The 24,705-nt window shown below is 39.8% G+C and overlaps 1 protein-coding gene and 1 pseudogene across 3 annotated transcripts in view; both read right to left on the bottom strand.

Annotated features, from left to right (window-relative positions):
• Positions 1–772: 772 nt before the first annotated feature.
• Positions 773–1,766, bottom strand: LOC117017854 (E3 ubiquitin-protein ligase COP1-like; annotated as a pseudogene).
• The window catches only part of SYTL5 (synaptotagmin like 5), a 135,307-nt gene continuing 111,377 nt past the window's right edge, over positions 776–24,705 (bottom strand). For all 3 annotated transcript variants that reach the window (XM_033106282.1, XM_033106106.1, XM_033106198.1), the window contains 5 exons: positions 20,163–20,271; positions 17,726–17,861; positions 14,830–15,038; positions 13,609–13,753; positions 776–1,809 (listed from right to left, as the gene is read on the bottom strand). In XM_033106282.1, the coding sequence (XP_032962173.1) occupies positions 13,611–13,753; positions 14,830–15,038; positions 17,726–17,861; positions 20,163–20,271 (597 nt within the window). In that variant the 3' untranslated portion in view covers positions 776–1,809; positions 13,609–13,610. The remainder of the gene's footprint in view (positions 1,810–13,608; positions 13,754–14,829; positions 15,039–17,725; positions 17,862–20,162; positions 20,272–24,705) is intronic.

Genomic DNA, 24,705 nt, shown 5'->3' on the forward strand with positions numbered 1-24,705 from the left:
TGAGGACACACTGCAGTGTTTTTGACAGAAATTGCCATACCAGAAGTGATGTGAACCTTGATCACAAAATACAATGAAGGCTGCTGCTGAGTGCCATCTAATGGAAAGGCAGGGATCTTCAACACGGGAAGCGGCGTGTTGAACCTTAGTGACAGTGTGTGACAAGTTTCAACTTGTTCGGTGCAGTCAGTCAGGTGTGAGCTATGGTTGAGAGAAGCAGTGTTTCAAAGTTTGCCGTAAATCATCCTCTATCATGACAATGCTCCATGTCACACATCGTTTCTGGTATATGATAATTTTTGTCAAATAAAAACATTATAGTGTATCCTCATCCACCTTATTCACCAGATCTGGTACTGTGAGACTTCTGGCTCTTCCCCAAAGTCAAAATGATTCAGGACATTGAGTCAGCCACGACAGTGCAACTAAAGATACTCACAAGAGAGGACTTCCTGAACTGCTTCAGAAAGTGGCAAGAACGATGGGATAAGTGTGTTCGAAGTGAGGGGGAATATTTTGAGGGGCATTAATGGCAATACGTCTTTCACTGTAATAAATTTTTTAAAACTTAAACATTCACCATTCACCGTATGTTTTGATCACACCTCATATTTCGATCCATTTTGCTTCTAAAAGTAGGGTTTGTCATATTTCTTCCATGGCTTTCTCCTCCCCCGCCAAATACAAACCACAGTCTCTCTCTTTCTCTCTAGGGAAGTAGGTGATGATGAGACTAATATCACTGAATCAGGTGGGCTGTCATCCACTAGTTATTTAAGTATTTAATGATCACCGGTCATGTATCTGTGTCAGTTTAAGGAAAGGGAAGCCAAGAATATGAAGTCCCATCAAAATATCATTTTCTTTTTGGTCTTTGTCCAGAACACTTTTGACCATATCAAACTGAAAAGTTAACAAAGTCTTAGAAAGTTCTTTATAGCACAAGGTAAAGAGAGTTGTTCTCGCTTCCACAAGCTATGTAACCTCCATTGGAAGCGAGGCCTAAAACGTTTTTTTCATTGAGATGATCCTTGAAGGAATGTAGACAGTATGGTTTCCCTACATTCCACAGCATTAGCTGGCTGTCCGTTGAGGTGGAGACAATTTCCTTATCACTCACAAGAAACTGCTTTTCGGTGTCATTTGAATACGTGACTGGCTGTTTAGTGTTACGAAGATCATAGTAGGGGACTCAGTGATCTGCACAGCTGAAAGCCAAATGGTATCTCGAAGAGGCGCTGAATTTAACACAACACTCGTTAGCCTTCGCCTCAATGCTTGCCAGTGAGTTGTCTAGGTTGGTAGACCACAGCTTCACTTTTGCATCTTCAGAACCTGAATCCAAGAGCTTAGGATCCCTCAAACTAAAATCGACACTCCAATGTCTTCTCATGCTCCTGATAGACCATTGACCTCTGTCCTGTGAATCCATCCCATAAGATGACAGGGCCTTCATAGTCATTGCTGGCTAATAGGTTCTTATGATAACTACTCCAAATGATACAGATGATTTTGGAACTTCTGATCATTTCATTTTCAGGGTAATGAATATCCACCGTATCCTAAATGACTGTGCCATATTCACAGAGTGTCATCTTCTTTGTAACCCCAGCAATCACAAAATAGTCACAATCCTGGTCAAATTTGATACAAATGAATTTGTTAGTGCTGTGTGCTGGACGGCACTGCCAGATGGGGAATCCAATGTGCTGATTGCTGTCAACAGTCAGGGTACAATTAAGGTGCTGGAGTTGGTATGAGGGTTTATGCAGTTAAATTGTACTTGATCCTGCTGACATACATCTGCAGCTGACAATGAGAGAAGACAGAAACTGTCATGTCATGTGTCTCCCCAAAGTCATCATGGATTTTCGATTTGTTTTGAGTATTTTTTTTCTTCTACCTTTTTTCCTCCTTTGGGACATTGGGAATACCCAGTGGACTCTCCAATGACCTTTGGGACATTGGGGATACCCAGTGGACTCTCCACCATTAGTGTAACTCTATGGACTTTGCTGCTGTTGGTGGTGTGGTTATCTAATTTTTGTGAGAAGGAAGCAAATTCTTTTGAATAAAAATAAATAAAAAACAATGAAAGTTTATTGAGCCACACACCAAAAATATCATTGTTTTTGTGACCTGGAAAACCTACATCCTTATGATTTCAGTGATAGTAACAACATCAGTGAAATGAGAGCTGATAAACTGAATCTTCCATTTGTCCTGAAGACACTATTTACAAAGTAAATGGATAATATCAGGCTTTTAAGCTCGCCCATGTCCGTTTACAACTTGTCTGATTCAACTGACGGAAAATGCAGCACTGATATCTCCAAACAAGGGGCAGGGTGCTTCAGGCAAGGCCATGGTCTCTTCTTCTGAGAAACTGATATTCTGGGCAGGGGGCACACTTGGTGCTTTTATCTGTGCTGAGACAGGCTGGGATGAACTGTCTAGGGTTGTAACTACAGTAGTTGTGAAAGCTTGCTTTCAAAGGACCAATCAGTCATCATATTCAGAGATTTTTCTTGATGTGTGTAGGCCCCAATTTACTCATCTGTTAATTGGAAGTTAGAAACAGTGGTCTCTCTAAAGATGCCAACTGGTCTAACATTCTATGATGTTACGTGTTTTCGTTTTCACTTATTTTGCCAATATTTTTATTTTTCCTTTTTCTACCCACACTTGAATGAATTTTACAAAATATTTGGTATCTCTAGCTATTTATAAGCATCAATATTTTTTAGTTACCTACTCTGAATTAAGTACAATATAGCAGTGAAAAAATATAAATATTTCCTCTGCCATTATAAATCTTACATTCTAGGTATCTGGCAGGGAGGGACAAGACACAGGCATTAAAAGACTCATTACATCAATAATTTCTTATAATAGTGATGTGTGCAGTAAAGGGGAAATAGAGGCAGGCTGTGGTGACCTAGTCAGGCAGAGGGTCATGAAGGAAGGTTTCCCGGAGCAGGTAACATTTAAGACCTGGATGATTAACGGAGATGAGGCTGGTGAGGAGGAGAAGCAAGAAGATTATTTGCAAAAGTCATGAGATGGGATGGAGCTTGGCACAATTGAGAAGCAGAAAAATGCACTGTGTGACTGAAGGGAAGGGAAGGGGAGGCATGACCTGGTGCAAGCCGGAGAGGAGGCAGCAACCGTCTTACGCAGGGTCTGACAGGCTGTGAGGAAGAATTTGTATTTTATTGTCAGGGCAATGAAAAGCCATAGAGAGTTTTAAAGCATGCTCAGATTTGCATTTTTTAAAAAAAGATCACTCGGGGGATGGACAGATAATGATAAGTAAATATAGCTAATGGTAGAAGCTGAATTTAGGTGGTGGGGATAAGGGTATTTACTGTAAAAATCATTTCAACTTTTCTGTATGCTTTAACATTTAAAAATAACACATTGGGAAAATCTGGCCGTCATATGGAGAATGGATTGAGGGAGGGCAAGAATAGCTGCATACATGGCAGCTAGGAGACTTGTAATACTTGTAGAGAGGGTTGATGGTAGGTTGGACTAGGGTGGTGGCATAGAGATGGCAAGAATTGGACAGGCTTTTGAGATATCTAGGAGGTAGAATCAATATGGTTTCCTGATTAATTTTGCCTCAGGGTAAGGGAGAGGTATCAATCAAAGATCACTACCCAGTACCTAGTTAGTATAACTGAGTGGATGACAGTACCAGGTACTGAGTCAGGATGTACTAGAGTAGAAACACATGGGTGCAAGGGAGATGGAGGAATGAAGAGATCAGTTTGAATATGTTGAAAACATGAGCTATCCTGGTGGAGATGTCCAATAGGCAGTTGGATCTGGGTCTGGGGCTGAGAGGAGGGGTCTCGGTCGGAGATGTGAGTTGAAGTGATAAGCATATAAATGGTCATAAAACCACAAGAGCACGGTACATAATAATACCTGAGAGTATGTAGAAAATGAGAAGAACAAGTACTCAAGAATCCAATGAGGGATATAAATGATAAATGTCTAACTATTACATTGCTTTGTGCACCTAAAACTAATAAAAAAAATGTTATAAAAAATTGTGAAAGCAATGAAATTAATCATACATTCATAAATATATTCATTAAATCTCAAAACAAAACGAATAAAACAAGAATCCAATGTTTAACACTTACCAATGTTTAACAGAGAAAGAGAGGGATCAACTAATGACAGAAAAATTAAGCATACATGATATTACTGATGGCCTCTATTGATGGGCTTTTGGGTTGTTTCCAATCTTCTGCAATAATAACCCTTGTATGTACTCATTTCTTACATATGTATCTATCTTTAGGATGAATACCCCAAAGTGAAATAGCTGCATTATATGCAGAGGGTGCCAAAAAAAGTATACATATTTTAAGAAAGAAAAAAAAATCTGTATTAAAATTACACCCATTGTAACTGCTTTGAGCACTTCTTGTTTTTTTTTTTTTTTTTTTTTGCTTTGTTTTTTTTTTTTTTAACTTTTATTGGGAAATATTGGGGAACAGTGTGTTTCTCCAGGGCCCATCAGCTCCAAGTCGTTGTCCATCGATCTAGTTGTGGAGGACGCAGCTCACTGGCCCATGTGGGAATTGAACCGGCAACCCTATTGTTCAGAGATCGGGCTCTAACCAACTGAGCCATCTGGCTGCCCCTGAGCACCTCTTGTAATTGCAGAAGTCAAACGTGACTTGTATTCATCTTTTGTTAATGGTATATATTATTACAATTTTAATACAGTTTTTTTCCTTTCTTAAAATATGTGTACAGGATGACGTCATAGGAATGGCGGCAGCGGGGCGCACTTTCTGAGTTCTCCTCCGGATCTTATTACAAACGGGACCTATAACCCATCAAAGTACTCTTTGCTCATCACACAGAACAGCTAAGAGACTCGTGGAAGGATTACTTGAAGGTGCGCTAATTGGGCGAGCAGGGGAAGGAAGGAAGGAAGGAAGCGGAGTGAAAACACACGGGCCCGCGGGGTCTCGGCCGGCGGCAGCGGCGGTGGCGGTGAAAACCGCAGTGGCACCGCAGTTCCGGCACGCACGGGATCCCAGCGCGGAGCGGAGAGCACAGAGACCAGGAGGTGGGCTCTTTCCCTGCGTCCCACGGCTGATTTCTCCCGCCGGGAGGGCGGCTAATAGGCCCTGGGGCGGACAAAGAACACAGACTCCATACCTGGGCCCCTCCCCCCGCTCTTCCAATCCTATCCCCGCCCTTCCAGAGACTTAAACTGGCCCCTGAACTGAGGAGTAGTGTCAGATTACAGAGGAACCTTAGTGCTCAGGCTCTGGGAAGCCTGTCAGGCTGCCCTGACCCAGGGAAGAGGCTGGGAAGAGTGTGATTTTGGCTGGGCTAGGAGAGAAGAGACTCCTCCACCCCCAGCCACCACCTTTTCTGGCCTGCGGGAAGAGGGTGACGCGCGGCTGGGCTGGGAGAGAGAAGACCCCTCCATCCCCAGCCCCCACCCTTTCTGGCCTGCCTAGGGCGGGGCAAGTGCAACTGCCGAGACACTCCCAGGGATCAGCAATAAGCAGCAGACGCAGCTCTGGGCTTTCAGCAGCTCAGAAATCTCCTGCCCGCACCCCCCCATACACACACACACTGAAGAAGTGCCCTAAGACTCAGGAGTACTGGACACGGGGCTGGTGGTGCTACACTCAGTGTGCATATGTGCAGGCAAGGGCAGAAACTGCACTGACTTTGTAAAAACTATCATCCAGACCCCCTCAGACCCACGCATTTAAATCTACAGTCCCAAAGTCACTCTGGGCACCAGGTGACCGGCTCTGCCTGCGCAATAAGCAGGGGGCTCTTTGATACAGCAGAGGACAACCTGGACATTACTTGGTGGGCTTCAGCCAAGACTGGCGCTGCTTTTTGTTTTGCTTTGTTTTGTTTTGTTTTGCTTTATCTTTATATCTTTGATATCTTTGCCTGTGTCGAGTGGGGGTTTTCTGGTGTTTTTACATGTGAATGTATGTGATTTTTTTTCTTTGTTGTTGTTGTTGTTGTGCTTGGTGATTTGCTTTGTTCTGAAACTGCCCTACCATGGCCCAGCTTAAGAGGCACAAGATTCAACATATCCAGAGGCCAACTCCAGACCAAACCAGAGTACTACCGGGTTTGACCTACAAGTCACACACCCAGAGGGAATTCTCTGCAGGCACTAGAGCCCATAAAGGCCAAACCACATTTAAGTGGTCAACCCTCACGCAGCAGAACGCCCTGCGGTGGGCAGAGCCAAGTCTCACAATGAGTCAGCCTAGGAGTTAACCCCACCTACTCACAAGCAAAAAGCAATTAAAGATCTTCTTGAACAGGACAATATACACAACACAAGAGTCACCTTTGGAGCACACGCAGAGGAGAAGAACGACGTAGTGCAAGTCAAATATAAAGGACACATAATACATAAGATAACCTAGCAAGAACTAAGAACTCTAGGGGATCTACCTAATACATCAAAGCAAACACAGAGAGTCAGCCAGAATGGCGAAACAAAGATACACGTCTCAAATAAAAGAACAGAAGAAACCTCCATAACTGGAACCAAATGAAACAAAGGTAACCAACCTTTCAGAGACAGAGTTCAGAACACTGGTGATAAGAATGTTTAAGGAGCTTAGAGAAGACATAAAGAAGGATGTAGAAATCATAACGAACAACCAGTTAGAACTAAAGAACACAATTACCGAAATTAAGAACTCACTTGAAGGAATTACCAGCAGGTTAGATGAAGCAGAGGATCGAATCAGCGACTTAGAAGACAAGGTAGCAGAGATCACCAAAACGGAACAACAGAAAGAAAAAAGAATAAAAAACAATGAGGATGGCTTAAGAGACCTCTGGGATAACATCAAGCGCAACAACATGCGCATCATAGGAATACCAGAAGGTGAAGAGAGGAAACAAGGGATGGAGAACATATTTGAAGTAATAATGTCTGAAAACTTCCCCAACCTGATGAAGGAAAACAACCTAACTACAAATTTAAAAATGGCAATAACTAAGTACCTATCAATAATCACTTTAAATGTAAACGGATTAAATGCTCCAATCAAGAGACACAGGGTGGCTGACTGGATAAGAAAGCAAGACCCTTGTATATGCTGTATACAAGAGACTCACCTCAGAACAAAAGACACACACAGGCTGAAAGTGAAGGGTTGGAGTAAGACATTTCATGCAAATGGAAACGAGAAAAAAGCTGGAGTTGCAATACTTATATCTGACAAAATAGACTTTAAAATGAAGAACATATTAAAAGATAAAGATGGGCACTATATAATAATAAAGGGATCGATCCAACAAGAGGACATAACCCTAGTAAACATCTATGCACCCAACATAGGAGCACCTAAATATATAAAACAGGTACTGACTGACATAAAGACAGAGATCAACAGTAACACTATCATAGTAGGGGACTTCAACACACCTCTGACCACAAGGGACAGGTCTTCCAGACAGAAAATCAATATGGAAACAACAGCCTTAAATGATACATTGGACCACTTGGATTTAATCGATATTTTCAGAACATTTCACCCCAATGCTGCAAAATACACGTTTTTCTCAAGCGCACATGGAACATTTTCCAAGATAGACCATATGTTAGGCCACAAAACAAGTCTTGATAAATTTAAGAAAATTGAAATCATACCAACTGTCTTCTTTGATCACAATGCTATGAAATTAGAAATGAACTACAGGAAAAAAAACTGGAAGACACACCAATTCATGGAGGCTGAATAACTTATTACTAAATAATGAATGGGTCAAGCAGGAGATCAAGGAAGAAATCAAAAGATATCTCGAGACAAATGAAAATCAAAACACGACGACCCAAAATCTATGGGATGCCACGAAAGCAGTCCTAAGAGGGAAATTCATAGCTTTGCAGGCCTACCTAAAGAAACAAGAAACATCACTAATCAACAGTTTATCTTCACACTTAAGGGATCTGGAAAAAGAACAGCAAAATAAGCCCAAAGGGAGCACAAGGAAGGAGATAATAAAGATCAGAGCAGAAATAAATGAAATTGAAACCAGAAAAACAATACAAAAGATCAATGAATCCAAGAGTTGGTTCTTAGAAAAGATAAAAAATATTGACAAACCTTTAGCCAGACTCATTAAAAAAAAGAGAGAGAGGACCCAAATTAATAAAATCAGAAATGAAAGAGGAGAAGTGACAACGGATACCGCAGAAATACAAAAAGTTTTAAGAAATTACTATGAGCAACTCTATGCCAACAAATTTGACAATTTAGAAGAAATGGACAATTTTCTAGAGGCGTACAACCTTCCAAGGCTAACTCTTGAAGAAACAGAAAACCCGAATAGTCTGATTACCACCAGGGAAATTGAATCAGTAATCAACAATCTCCCAACAAACAAAAGCCCTGGACCAGATGGCTTTACAGGTGAATTTTACAAAACGTTCAAAAAATAATTATCACCTATTCTCCTCAAGCTCTTCCAAAAAATCCAGAAGGAGGGATCCCAAACACTTTTTACGAGGCCACTATCACCCTGATCCCAAAATCAGACAAAGACACCACAAAAAAAGAAAACTACAGGCCGATATCTCTAATGAACATAGATGCAAAAATCCTCAACAAAATATTAGCGAACAGAATTCAGCAATACATTAAAAAGATCATACACCATGATCAAGTGGGATTCATCCCTGGTATGCAAGGGTGGTTCAACATCCGCAAATCAATTAATGTGATACACCACATTAACAAAATGAAAAATAAAAATCACATGATCATATCAATAGATGCAGAAAAAGCATTTGATAAAATCCAACAGCCATTTATGATAAAAACCCTTAAGAAAGTGGGAATAGAGGGATCATATCTCAACATAATAAAGGCCATATATGACAAACCCACAGCTAACATCATACTCAATGGGGAAAAGCTAAAACCATTCCCCCTAAGATCAGGAACAAGGCAAGGTTGCCCACTATCTCTGCTTCTATTCAACATAGTGCTGGAAGTTCTAGCCACAGCAATCAGACAAGAAAAAGAAACAAAAGGCATCCAAATCAGTAAGGAGTAAGTAAAATTATCATTATATGAAGATGATATGATACTATATATAGAGAACCCTAAAGACTCCACCAAGAAGCTATTAGAGCTGATAGATGAATTTAGTAAAGTAGCAGGATACAAAATTAATATTCAGAAATCAGTTGCATTTGTATATACCAATAATAAAACATCAGAAGGAGAAATTAGAAAAACAATCCCATTTACAATCGCTCCAAAGACTATAAAATACCTGGGAATAAATTTAACCAAAGAAGTAAAAGATCTGTACTCAGAAAATTATATGACACTGAAGAAAGGAATGAAAGAAGATATAAATAGATGGAAACACATATCATGTTCATGGATAGGAAGAATTAATATAGTTAATATGTCCATACTGCCTAAGGCAATATACATATTCAAACGAAATTCCTATCAAACTACCAACGATGTTTTTCACAGAAATAGAACATATAATCCTAAAATTTATATGGGACCATAAAAGACCCCGTATAGCATCAGCAATCTTGAGAAATAAGAACAAAGTGGGAGGTATAACAATACCTGACTTCAAATTATACTACAAGGCTACAGTAATCAAAACAGCATGGTACTGGCATAAAAACAGACACATAGATCAATGGAACAGAATAGAGAGTCCAGAAATAATTCCATGCCTATATGGCCATTTAATCTATGACAATAGAAGCAAGAATGTATGATGGGGTAAAGACAGTCTATTCAATAAATGGTGCTGGGAAACCTGGACAGACACATGCAAAAAAATGAAGCTGGACCACCTCCTTACACCATATACAAAAATAAATTCAAAATGGCTTAAAGACTTAAATGTAAGATCTGAAACCATAAAATACCTAGAAGAAAATATAGGAAGAAACTTCACAGACATTACCCGGAGTAAGATTTTTACTGATATATCCCCTCGCGCGAGGGAAGTAAGAGAAAAAATAAACATGTGGGATTACATCAAACTAAAAAGTTTTTTCACAGCTGAGGAAACCACCAATAAAACAAAAAGGGATCCTACTGAATAGGAAAAGATATTTGCCAATGATATATCTGATAAGAGATTAATATCACAAATGTATAAAAAACTCACTCAACTCAACTCCAAAAAGACAAACGACCCAATTAAAAAACGGGCAGAGGACTTAAAGAGACATTTTTCTAAAAAGGACATACAGATGGCAAACAGACATATGAAGAAATGCTCAACCTCACTAACCATCAGAGAAATGCAAATAAAAACCACAATGAGATACCACCTTACCCCAGTCAAAATGGCTATCATCAATAAATCAACAAACAACAAGTGCTGGCGCAGATGTGGAGAAAAGGGAACGCTTGTGCACTGTTGGTAGGATTGCAGATTGGTGCAGCCACTATGGAAAACAGTATGGAGGTATCTCAAAAATCTGAAAATGGAACTACCCTATGATCCAGTAATTCCACTCCTAGGTATCTATCTGGAGAAATCCAAAACTCCAATTCAAAAATCTTTATGCACTCCTATGTTTATTGCAGCACTATACACAATAGCTAAGACATAGAAACAACCGAAATGCCCATCGGTAGATGACTGGATTAAGAAACTGTGGTACATTTATACAATGGAGTATTACGCAGCCATAAAGAAGAAAGAAATCTTACCATTTGCAACAACATGGATGGACCTAGAGAACATTATGTTAAGTGAAATAAGTCAGACAGAGAAAGATAAGTACCATATGATCTCACTTATATGTGGAATCTAAAGAAAAGAATAAGTGAATGAACTAATCAGAAACAGTTTTGGAGACAAAGAGGAAAAACTGAGGGTTGCTAGATGGGCGGGGGGGGGTGGGGGTAAGGGGGAAGGTGAGGGGATTATAAAACAATCAGTAACCACAAGATGGCCACGGGGTTTTGAAAATTAATCTGGGGAACGTAATTTAGTGGTTACCAGAGGGTAAGGGGGTTGGGGGGTGGGAGATGAGGGTAAGGGGGATCAAATATATGGTGATGGAAGGAGAACTGACTCTGGGTGGTGAACACACAATGTAATTTATAGATGATGTGATACAGAATTGTACACCTGAAATCTATGTAATTTTACTAACAATTGTCACCCCAATAAATTAAAAAATAAATTAAAAAAATATATATGTGTACAGTTTTTTGGCACCCTCTGTGTGTGTGCATGTGTGTGTATTGAATTTCACTGCTTATTTAAAAAAGACTGCTTATAAAAGCCACCAAACATAGCTTACTTAACCATATTTAATGTGGCATTTGATAGGACTGGTTAAATTTGGTATATACCTACAATGTAATACCCTGTAGCCATAAAAAAGAATGAGGTTGTCAATATATTCTGATATGGAAGGGGAGGAAGGAAGACTTACTTTTCACAACTTTGAAGTACTTGAATTTTGTGACATTCACATGTATTACCTATATTTAAAAATATTCTTTGTACTTCTACATCATCCTTAGTAAAAAAGAGTGACCTAAAGATCAATTTACCTTTTATTTCTGAGAGCAACACCAACAGGTTTCTGATGGACTACGTCGCTGGGTTTTGCATAATGGAAATACCCAGTTAGATGTAGGATTTTATGAAACCATGATACAGAGAATTGCTCTATATGTGGCAAAGGTCTGAACACATAGAGTTCATGCTCGTTTTGAATTCAAGTTATAAAATTTAGAACTTATTACTTTGCCACTTTTATTACTAGTGAATAAATCCACTTCATTTTGTCTATTTTAGAGATGTCTCCTGACTTCACCATCACCCCTCTCACCTAAAAACACAGAAGGAATCACATCAAGTCTGAAGACAATTTATTTCTACAATATAGGAAGTAGTGATGATCTTACATATTTTGTGTTCTGTTTTTAAGAAGGGCAGCATAGGAATATGGGTGTGAGTTTCTAAAAAATGTGCCATAAGTAGGAAGCTACACTTAGACCACTAACATCCATTTTCTAGAATTAGATAACCTATTTTTAAAAAATAATATTGAAAATGGGTTGCTTATTTTCTTACTAAGAATAATGCTAAAAATATTCTTAAATATGTATTCCAAATTCAAGAAGAAATTTAGAATACGAAATAATAAGCTAGAAGAAGCCCAAAGATGATTCTAGCTTCCCTACTACAGAAATTCAGTTTCTATCCTTTTAAGGATTTTATATGAATTCAAATAAAACAAAAATGAGTTGAGGGGCTATAAGATGACTCCAAAAGAAGAGCAGGTCAGGTATGTTCATACTCAAATAATCAGACTTTACTCCGCTTCCCTTCATCTATATCCCCCCGCCCCATCCACCCTGATCACGCCAAGGACTACAGTGGAAAGAACACTGGCCTTGGAGTTACACCCTGGATTGAAGTCCAGGTACAGTCACAACTTCTATATGATCTTGGGCAAGTCATTTCAGCTCCATGGGTTCAGATTTGGAATTAACAAAATGAGGAACTAAGTCTGGAGGCCGCTTTCAGCTTTAACTACCTTTGCATCTAAGTACAGGGGCTAAAGCATCTGAAAGACCAGGTGACAGAAGGTATGGCAGATTGAACTACTGGCCATGATTCTTCATCCCTTCCTGCATCCTCACTCTTGCCATGGCTTCACTGTGAGCAGAGAGTATTTCTCTGCCTCTTGATTTTGGGCTTGGCCATGTGACTTCCTTTGACCAATGGAGTATCAGTAGACACGACACAAGTAGGGCTCAAAATGTACGTTATATCTTATTCCCTTTTAGTTCATGACTTAGAACATTTTATAAAATACATGTTTATAACAGACCTCTCTAGTAGCTAGGTCGTAACTAGGGTGACCCTATATCCCAATATTCCAAGTCAATCCTGGTTTATATCTATTGTTCTGGTGTAATGAGTTAACTCTTCTTACTCTGAAAAATGGGCTGATTTAGATGATAAATTATACAGTCACCAAAGAAAAACTTTTCAGTTCATCTTGAAAACTTACCCAGGTAAGCCACAAGAGTGCTACAATAACAGGGCCACCTCCTTGCCCCAGCAACCATCCCTACAATGACTTCTTTAGATCATGGGGATTCCCAGGATGAGGAAAGGGTAGCCAGTACCCTTTTTTACTCTTCAAGTGATCTACATTCTGAGTGCCCCCTTTTCCCTCAAACCATTTGAGGCAAACTAAATTAACTCATGTCTAGAAAAACTTTGGGGACTCCTAATGTCAATTGTACTGTCAAATAAGTTGTACCATTTCCCTTATGGTATAAAGCCTATGAATCATTGCACAATTTGCTTGTTAACAGGACAGTTTGGTACACTTTTTATCATCCAATCAAGAAGGCGCTGGCCCATGAACATGTAGAGATACGTGCTTTTGTAGACACTCAGCAAGACCCCAAATATTCATCACCCTGATATCTCTCCCCTCATGTCTCAATGCCCTCAGATGAGGAATGGCAGGGAAGAGGAATCCCAGGTCCCAAGCAGGCTACTGGTAGGAAATGGCAGCCAGACAGTTCTGGGAGGCCTCATTTTGGAGAACGGTACCTTTAGAGCTGACGTTTCCCCATGCTGGAACGGAGCATGAGTATACCCTCTACAGGAGTCCCAGGATTGTCGGCCATCTTCTGCCAAAGGTGTTGCTCTTCCCCCTGAGAGTCCATCCAATCCACGTTCTTCCCATGACTCACACCTAAAGAAGGGAAAAGGGAGCATTATACTTCACAGATGAAATGCTTTGGTCTTCTGGAAGACACCTATGGACCTCTGAGGGGATCTTCTGACCAGAGAGCCCTTCACTGGCTTGTTCTCACCACATCTAGTGAGTGGTGTTAGAATGGAATACATTCTTTTGCAGCCTAACTATTCTCTTCTGCCTAGATGATGAGAAATAATCAGGATGGCTCTACAGGCTCATTTCTTCCCCACTTTGGTAGTTTAGCAGAGAGCTGGCTTATTTGGACTGAGCTAACATGACAAAGGAACGGGCTGAACTGGTCTCTGAGGCTGTTCCTTTGTGCCAAGGCCATTTCTCTGACCTCGGGAGTTTTCACTTCAGTGGTACAGACATTCTTGGCTCTCCTGAATCTATAAATAAGTAGAGAATCATAGGGATGGGGTCCTTCTCAACAGAAATCTTGACCATGGTACAATGCAGACAGACCACCTATGTCTGGACTAAACTGTTGGATGAGAGTTTGGGGGGTTGCATGTGCTCCATTACTATAATTCCCCTCCCTCCCAATTCTCTCTGTTATAGTTGTCTTCTGGCATCAGTGGTCTGTTTCTATAACCCGTTTGAACAACATTCGATGCTATTTTTTAGGGAAAAAATTGTTTCCTTTCAATTCAACTAGTGTGAGTAATGGCTGCAAGTATTGGACAGAACTGAGAAGAGGATGAAGTCAAGTTGGTCCTGGAAGTCTCCTCTCCCCTAGAAGCCTGTGTTGTCTTGGTGAGCCTCTCCTGAGCAAAACCTGAAGTACGTCCCAAGAAAGCAGTTGGAATTCACTTAAAGTGTAAATGACATTTTGTGAAAAGAATGAATATACACATTATACATCCCAAATGTCTAGCTGAGGGATACAAAGTTATGCAATAGTATTTTTATTTTGAAAAATGAAGTAAGTCCTCAGCTAAAGGCATGGAGCATCTGTGGAAATTTCAGGAGTCAGTTACGCTGACCCCTACTACATATCACACTTGCAGGAACCACTCCCCTGCCCCATGCCCAGTCACAGACCATTTCCGAGTCCCCAAGTCCCTCACCGCTTCCAGAATTCAAACGAACTCCTCCCAGAAAGATGTTGCTGGAAAAGGCCTCTTTGTCCCAGACGGTAAGTTCTAGGCAAACATTCTTTAAATCCTGGGGATGCAGGCCACTGAACGTGAAAGTATGATTCCACTGAGGGTTAACGCTCTTTTTTATCACCAGAGTTTTGTGCTTGGTGGCTTTGCTATCATCAGGGAGCAGGTAGCTGCAGGAGAAAGTGCAATCAAGTCATCAGAGAGGCAGTGGGCTGAAAATGACATCCTTGAGTAGTCATTTCAATTTCCTGTAATTCCTGGTGTGTGTGATATATGTATTGGATTTTCTCTCCCAGGTTCTTATATGCTTAAATGTGGATTTACTTCGTGGGATGTTTTATTATTTCTTTTAAGTGGGGCAACAGTAAACTGTCTATACTCTCTTTTCTAATCCAATTTTAGTCCTTCCCTCATCTTGAAATGAAAATATCTCCTGCGATAGATATTATTTAATGTATTTAATGTCCTGCTTCCTATCATCTTTGGCCCACCTCCAGGTTGGCTTGAAGCCAGGATGAGCTGTTCCTGGCATGCTGCCAGCTTCCTACCTCAAGTACCTGTTTCTTGGCTTCCCCAGGTAAGGATTTTCTCAGGTGCTGTGTGAGTTGACTCACCTTATGTGCAGGGAATCTTGGGATCACTAGGGATTTAATGCCCCTAGGAACAACCCTCAACAAATGAGTTTTGGAAATTGATGGATGAGTCCCATAGCTTCCTGTCCCTTAAAGGGACAATACTAAGGTACATTCCACAGAGTTCTTTGCTGCTTCCCCAGTAGAATTGAGCCCCAATTGCCCACCGTAGTAACCTGCCTATTAACATATTTTTATCGGCTTCCCTCCTTTCCCTGTCTCCTTTTCTCTACTCTGTCACTGGTGCTTCCTGGAATCTCTTCTCAAATAAAATGCCTGTATGGCAGGACTTCTCTCCTATGGTCAAAACATTTTTTGACCATGTAGAGATTGAGGCTCTAAGTACCCGATGAATCAGGTATGGAATTATTACGTCAAACAAACGTGAAAAATGCCGCAAAACAAATGACCTTACAATAAAGGAGATACATTACGACACTTGAGATTTCACTTCATGTATCAAGCAGAGACTACGTATCTCCCAATATTCATTTTCTCCTTATTCTTCTTTAAAAAAAAAAATCCTCATTTTTTTTTAAAGTTAGAAACAAGATTTTCCAGAATAAAGACTACCTTCCCCAGCTCCCCTTGCAGCTAGTATAGTTATGTGACTAAATTCTGGTCAATAGGATATAAGAAGTTGTTTTGTATGAAACTTCTGGGAAGTATATTACCAGATGGAATTTGGATGGGATAGCTGAAAATTCGAACAGCTATCTTGGCCCATGAGGTGGACACCATAACAAGATGAAGAAACCTGGATCCCTGATCATCATGATGCTTCCATACCTGCCCTAGATACCTTACCTTTAGTTTTTGTTTACATGCAAGAGAAAAAAACACACAAACTTTTGTTTTCTTTAAGCCACTGCTATGCGGGCTCACAGACAGAGCTAATATTAACTGATCCATTTTATAATATTAAACTTTATAGGAGGGTCCATTCTTGCTCTCTCGTGCTCTTCAAAAAATCTGAGGTCTCTTTAAAATCAGCTCAGTGTAGAAGTGTCACTAGGGAAAGAATTTACTAGAAAGCTACTGGCCTTTTAAAAAGTTATAGAACAAAGATACTGTCCTTTATAATTGCTGCTTTATAAATTTTCAACATAATAAAGTGAAAACTATTTCAGAAAATGTTAAGTCACCTCTGTAAGGCCACAGTGAGGCCATAGGCAAGGAGTCATCCCCTCATCCCACCAGACAGTGAGCAGGAAGAGGCCTGGACTGGATGGTGGGGCTGGTGAGGCAAATTGCAATGGCAGGATCCAAATAAAGCAGCTCACTACTGTGAGAAAGTGTGAAGGACAGATGGACCAGGATTCAGGTACACACACTCACCAGTGGGGAAGCCCCAGACATCTGTTTCTCTTTATTATTCGCCTTATCAAAGAATGTCTGCGGGTAAAGGCTTGACTCATTTCCTTGTAGGGGAAATTACACTTTTCGAAGAAGGATTGAGGAGAGGGACAATACTGTCATCTGACTCAAAGAGTTACTCTCATGGGAATTTGTTTGGCTTCATGTGTTCTATGGCATTCCATGAGAGCAGGGACCACGTCTTAGTTTCGAAACTGCAGCACTTAGTACTTGGTACATGTGCATTTATGTATTTGCTTGAACCAATGAAACATATCCTTCTTGTTCTAGTTCTCTAATTATAGGAGAAACATCTCAAATAGAAATTAAGAGATATTTGTTGTTGGGTTGTCTAGAACGGGCAAGAAGGTCCATTTCAAGGGCTGTATTCCCTCAAGAAACAAAGTGGGCACAAATTCCCAGCAGGGAGTTCCAGACCTTCCCCAAAGCACTCTCCAGGGAGGATACTCTGATATCTCCACTTTTTTACTATTTCCCTCAAGAGAGCAAATCACCAAGGATCCAATATTTTTGTTGTTGCATACTGTCAGCACCAATAAAAGTACATTATACATAGAAAAATCATACTTTCTCCTCCTTCAAGAAATGAATCGCACAGGAAAATTTGCCCATCTTGAAGGTGAGAGTGATGGGAAATCCTGAAATACGCTGGAAGTGCTGAGGGTTAGAATAAGCAGTTCCCTCTATACTCATGTTATTTTAGATGGAAGAGCCAGCAGTCAAGGGTAGCTCTTTCCTAGTACATGTCAAATAGGAAGAGCATAGAAACCTCACTGCCACTCCTGTCTCACGGATCACAGATTCTTTCATCTCCCATTAAGTGTCATCTAAAATGAACTAAAAGTTACCCCTTCACAAAGGTATCGGAAGTGCCTCCTGACTTCACCGCGGTCAGATTCTTTGCCTCTTTGATGAACACTTCTAGTACCCCTCCAGAAATTATAGGTGACTCCTTCTTCTTTCCCCTTTTAATGGTCTTCTTTCCTGCATAAGCCATCAAAATGAAAGAGGAAGAGAGAGAGAGAGGAAGAGAAAAGGGAGGTGGTGGAAAAGGAGGGAAGAGGAGAGATGAGAGATTGATCAAAGTTTCCATTTCAAAATTTACAAAGAAAATCTACAAAGATTTATTTCATTTTCTTTTTTTTAGATTAAAGTTTATTGGGGGTGATAATGGCTAGTAAAGTTACATAGATTTCAGGTGTATAATTCTGTAATAACTCATCTATATATCACATTGTGTTCTCACCACCCAGAGTCAGTTCTTTCCATCACCATATATTTGATCCTGTTTAATCAGTTTTTAACTTTTATTTTTTAAATTAGATTCAGGTTTGCAAAACAACATAATGATTAGATATTTACACCCCTCACAAAGTGATAACCCCCCAAGTCTATTACCCCTCTGACATTATATATAGCTGTTACAATACCATTGACTATATTCCCTATGCTGTATTCCACATCCTGTGACTCTGTCTATACACACACACACACACACACACACACACACACACACACACACACACAATTATAGTTGACATTCAATACTGTTCTACTTCAACTTCAGGTGCACAGTGCAGTGCATCTACACACTCTATAAAAAAAGATGAAATCTTACCATTTGCAACAACATGGATGGACCTAGAGTATATTATGCTAAGTGAAATAGGTCAGACTGAGAAAGGCAAATGCCATATGATTTCACTTATATGTGGAATCTAAAGAACAGAATAAATGAGCAAACAAAACAGAAATAGACTCAGAGATACAGGAAAAAAGAACTGATGGTTGCTAGATAGGAGTGGGGTGGGGATGGGGGAGAAGGTGAAGGGATTGGAAGGTACAAATTAGTAGTCACAATATAACCACGGGGATGTGAAACACAGTATGGGGAATGTAATCGATACTGTTGTAAAGATTATGTGGGGTGCCAGATGAGCACTGGACTTATCAGGGGGATCACTGCATAGATTGTGAAGATTAATTTCATTTGCTGATCGAATCAGGTCTTCACATTACTTTATGTCTTTCCATGCACTGATTTAATGTTTTTTACCTTATTAGATTCCTTCCAGGTAGGTCTTTCATGTGTGTTTATTGGGAAAAAATGACCACATAAATTTTAAAATTTACATACTCCCCTACAAGGTACACCTTTTCACAAGGTATAAAGGAAGACCCTGAGAGCTTCCTGGGTCACATTCCTGCTCTCACTGGGAAATAGCTACAATGAAAGCCACACACAAGCGTCAAGCCTCCAAAAGAGCTAATTCCATAACTCCATTCTTTGATGTGTTAGTCTTCCAAATTGTCAACTCCATGCAGGGCCAGCTCTAAAGACTATAGCCCAGGCACAATTACATTTTTGAGTAAGAGAAATCTCTTCCCACATTACACTTTTATCATGACGAAATGTGCTGAAACATGAATAAAAACTACCACTACCATTATTTAGTACGGTTTTAAACACTTTACATGAATGAACCTATTTAATCCTTATAATATCCCTATGAAGTGAAGAAACTGAGGCCGAGAGAGAGAACGTTACTTGCACAGGGTCACGCTGAAGAGGTTGATCGTGAATGGAAGGACAGAGAAGACAGCCTTTAGGAGTTGATGGAAGGAGAAGGGCAAGAGGGATTGAAAAGTTGATTCCCTCTGATTTTTCCTTTACATTCTGTATTCTAGGTCATCTTTTTCCTCAAAACTCCCTGTGCAGCTGTGAATGTCATAAATCCATAAGGCAGCTATCTACACCTCCCCTCTCCATAGACTGTCCCTCTTTACGCCCACTCCACCCTGTGGAAGATCCTGTATCTCTGGGACTTCCAGGAAACAAATCTCACCATTAAAGTTGGTTTCTAAGTATGAACTTCCTTTCCTTGTAATAATCCCACATATATAGTACAGTGGTACCTCGGTGTTTGAACGTAATCCACGAGTTCTGAAACGTTCGAAAACAGCCGACAGCTAGGCCTCAGGGTCTTGCACTCAGCGGAAGCGGCGTGACATGTTCAACTTCTGAGCCGTGTTAGAAAACCGAAGCATTTACTTCTGCGTTTACAGTGTTCATAAACCAAAATGTTCGTCAACGGAGATGTTCGAAAACCAAGGTACCACTGTATATACTTCTCAACTCTCCTCAAAAGACAATGATACCTAATCCTTTAGACTGATTTCATCTGTGTAATGCAAAAGTAACATAGTCCAACCAATTCCTGACCCCCATTCCCTAGCTTCCAGAAACAGAATATCCTTGATCAAAGTCATTGGTTTTTACTCCACCTTGAAGTTGTTCTCGTGGAAGCATCAGGTTCTCCTCTGGGGGAATGTAACGTAAAACAACTGTCAGCTCTCCTTTGTATTGAAGGCCAATGTCAGCAGAACATTCCACCTAGCCAAGGGGAGACAGGTAAAAAGAAAAAGTGAGAATGCTTGTTTTATTATTTTGTAGCCCATGTTTGTACAAAATTTACTTGGCTTAAATGTGATAACCCATTCCCATTCAACTATGATAGCACTTATTGGTTTAAGAGATGTCTTAGGTATGAGAAGAGAGAGTCTGGAGAACTCTAGGAAAGCATTTGCATATAACATTTAACATTAGAGTCAAAGTAATTTGAGGGGAGATGTATAACACATATGGTCAGTCAATAGATACTGAGTGCCTCTGATGCAGCGAGGACTGTACTATCACCGAACACACATATAGTTTGGGGAATGAGGCAAGAATACAGATGCCACTGAAAACAGCCTCATAAGATACTTCTTCCTGTCTGTGCTTGATGTCTTAAGACTTTCCTGAATGACCAAGAGTGGGAAAGTAGACAATAATGCTTGATTCACATTGGATTGCCAGTCACCAATTATTAAAAAATTATATTGGTAATTTTCACATCATTAAAATTCAACGTGGAAAAACTGGTTCCTTCAAACATTGCTGGTAGTAATACAAAATAGTATAGCCATTCTGGAAAATAGTCTGCAGTTTCTTGTAAGACTAAATATACAACTGGCATACAATCTAGCAATTGTACCCTTGGGCATTTATCCTAGAGAAAGATTATGTCCACATAAAAACCTGTACACAAATATTCATATCATCTTTATTTGTGATAGTAAAAAACTGACACAACCTAGATGTCCTTCAACAGGTGAATGGTTAAATAAACTGTGGTATAGCCATAGCATGAACTACTACTCAGCAACAAAAGGGAATGACTATTGATATATGCAACAGCTTGGATGAATCTTAAGAGAATTATGCTGAGTAAAAAGAAAAAAAAAGCCAGTCTCAAAAGGATATGTACTATACTATTCCATTTATATGGCATTGTGAAAATGACAAAATAATAGATATGGAGAATGGATTAGTGGTTGCTAGGAGTCAGGGATGGAAAAGGCAGGAGGGAATTGGGTGTGGTTATAAAAGAACATGAGGGATCTTTGTAGTGATATAACTGCTCTATACTTGGCCATGGTGGTGGATACACAAAGCTCCACATGTGATAAAATTGCACAGAACTAAATATACAAACACATACAAATGAAAACTGAGGAAATCTGAATAAAATTGGAAGGTTATATCAAGGTCACTATCTTCACTGTGATATTGCACTATAGCTTTGCAAGATGTTATTACTGAGGGAAATTGGGTAATGGCTACTATTTATTATAACTTCATGCGTATCTACAATCATCTCAAAAATCAAAAGTTTAAACTGAAAAAGTTAAATGTGAACCCAGAGCTTCTGTTCTGTAGGTCTCCCAGTTGCCATTGACTTAACGAACTTTAATTTTTCATAAACAGGGTAAAGAAAGTAATGTACTTTCTCAGGTTTTTTTCCTTAGGGATCTGACTCTTGAGCACTGAATCAAGTGTTGAGAACTGCTCTGAGAGAAAGCAGACTGAAAGAATTCAGAATCCCAAAAACTCACAGCAAAGTCAAAAGCTGTTCAAGCCTCAGCAAAAACGACCGACACCATTACAAAGAAACGGAATCCTTGCTTGATTTTCTGTGTTCTTGGTGGTGGTAAAACTTATTAGTAAGGGTGGGAAAATCATTTGAAGTATTTTTTGTAATTCAACCATGTTACCATGGGCAAAAATGTGATTAGATGGTAAAATAAGATTGTCTATCTAATATTTAATCTGATTATTTTAGATCAAGTACCTAGTAAAAGGACTTTTCTTCTTTGAAGTTTCAGTCAATTTTATGTGAATACCATATATGGAAAATTATAATGGACATTATGGCAGATTAAAGAGGTCAATACTTTTTTGACACTGTAGCCAATGGGAGGCTACATTGTCCTCTCTCTTTGCATCTGACTGGTAGAATATGGCCAAAGTGACAATGTGTCAGTTTCTGGGCCCAGGCCTTAAGATTCACAGCTTCTACTTTCTCTCCTGGAATGGATATTCTTAGGAAGCTTCCTCTGGGAACCCATGATATGAGGCCCAAGGCACATATAGGTGCTCCAATTGGCAGGCCTGAGTTCCCAGCTGGCAGCCAACATCAAGTGTGCGACAGCCAACTTGAATAACCAGCCCGGTCAAACCTTCAGAGGACTTCAGCCTCACTCTACCATTTGACTGAAACAACATGAAAGACCTTAAATGAGAACCACATAGCTGAGCCCCATTACCCTACCGAATGATGAGTGATAGTAATAAATTATTGTTTAAAGTCACTAAAGTTTAGGGTGGTTTTTTATACAACTGGTGCAGGTTCTATTTGCTTTTGGATGAAATCTTTGGTAAGAAAATGTTGGTAGGAAAAAGTGATATGTGCAGGTGTTACAACATACTAATATACAGTGTATTAGTAGGGATCAAAATATGCACTGGGATTTATTAACATTCCATTGGTTTTAGCTTAAATTAAAATATACTGGTGACTTTATATAAATACAGTCCTCAAATCTTGTGAAAGTAGAAAGCAACAAACATGAAGTTTTGTAGCATCATGGTCACATACAAAAGAAAGTCAAAGGAGGGAGTTATCTCGCACCCTGCACATATCTATGGTCTTGGGGTATTTGGGGTATTCTTGCAAGGAAATTCCAAGGCAGCATCCTCTCCTTGCAGACCACCAGGTTACATTATTCAACCAACTCCTGCTCAGAAAAAGTAGCATAATTCAAGTCGATCCAATTTAATTCAACACATTTGTAATGGCTTCTTGTAGTAATGCTTTTAAGGCATTTTAACAATTGCTGTGGGGACACAGACATAAACCCTGCTTTCAATGAGCTCTCAGTTTATCCAGCAGACATATATGCAGTAGAAGCTCTATTAATCTGCTCTTCTTTAACTGATTCATCAGGTTAATTCTTTCCATTCCCAATGAAGAACAGGATCCTCACTATAAACACCGAGCATGTCCGCTCCCATCAGTTGAGGAACATGTTCCTCAAGAGTCAGCTGCATTAATCTTCTAAGTTCTTTATGCCAGGCATCTTTGTGGTTCTAACTGTACAACTTAATACTGCATAAACTGAAGAGTATAAAAAGACAGCTGTTACTACAAAAATTAAGTTGAATACTTTAGAGGAACCAAAGATTTGAAAGTAAATTTGCTATTGGTTTATATTTGGGCTTGAAGCTATGCAAAATCAGGAAAAAATCATGAATATTTAGAAAGATTTTATACTTGGTTTACTTTGAAATTATTCTTAAATTCTTGTTTCTCTTTAGAGAAACTCAAACTAGAAACTGTTAGGAGAACTGACTCTGGGTGGTGAACACACAATGTAATTTATAGATGATGTGATCCAGAATTGTACACCTGAAATCTATGTAATTTTACTAACAATTGTCACCCCAATAAATTAAAAAAAAAAAGCAAACTAGAAACTGTTGATGATAACGCATTATGGGTAGAATTTATGTCAGGAAGATATGATAGGATTTTAATCACTGAAATCATACTCAGTAAAAATGAACTGTCCCTATATTAGAAGACTTGAAAATGAATGCACATTTATTTGTTTTGAGTTAAAATAAATGTTTAAGAAATGCACTGGGGTATATACATGAGTGTGATTTCTGTGACTTTCTCTATTAACTGATTGACTATTGGTCCTGATTTCTGGGAGTCTTCTGGTTTTCTACTACACAAGTTCAATGTCACACAAAGAGTGACACTTGCTCTAATTCAGGTACAAAGAAACTACTGTGGGAAGAGAGAGTAATCCAGATTGGGATAAAGAGGTCGCCCTTGTCTGGTCCTTAAAGAATGGGAGAGATACCAGATGAAATGGAGTGGGAAGATGGTTAGTCTGAGTTAAGAAAGCAGTCTGAGCAAAATACAGTGGGGACTGTGAAGAATGCATGTAAGTGGTAGGAAGCCAGGTATGGTTTGAGGTGTGTGTACAGGGAGGTAGTAGCAAGGAAGATGGAAACTAGGTGTCTACTCTGGGTTCCCCAGAAGACACTAAGACATGAATTTAAGTTACAGTGTTTTATTAGGATGGGAAGTGGGGAAGTGGGACCACAAAGTGAACAGCGACTTCACAAGGTTGTGATACCAGGCAGTTTCAAGGAGAGCAACTTTTGCTCAGTGCCACAGGGTAGCTCTGGAGAAAAGAGAGATCACAGCTCACAGCGGGCCCTGTCAGAGGCAAGGGAATGAGAGTGTTTTTGTTCTTTCTGCCCTCAACCCCCAGGAAACTTAAATACCCAGGTGATTCTGGCTTTCCATGCCCACAGACCAACCCCACTCCAGCAGCCGGAGGATCTCTCTCCTACCAAGACTGGCAGGTGCTGGCTAGTGGGAGTGAAAGTGATGGGCAGCCACGTATGCATGAAAATGGGGACATGGGA

Source organism: Rhinolophus ferrumequinum, chromosome X (assembly GCF_004115265.2).
Source record: "Rhinolophus ferrumequinum isolate MPI-CBG mRhiFer1 chromosome X, mRhiFer1_v1.p, whole genome shotgun sequence".
Taxonomy (NCBI): domain Eukaryota; kingdom Metazoa; phylum Chordata; class Mammalia; order Chiroptera; family Rhinolophidae; genus Rhinolophus; species Rhinolophus ferrumequinum.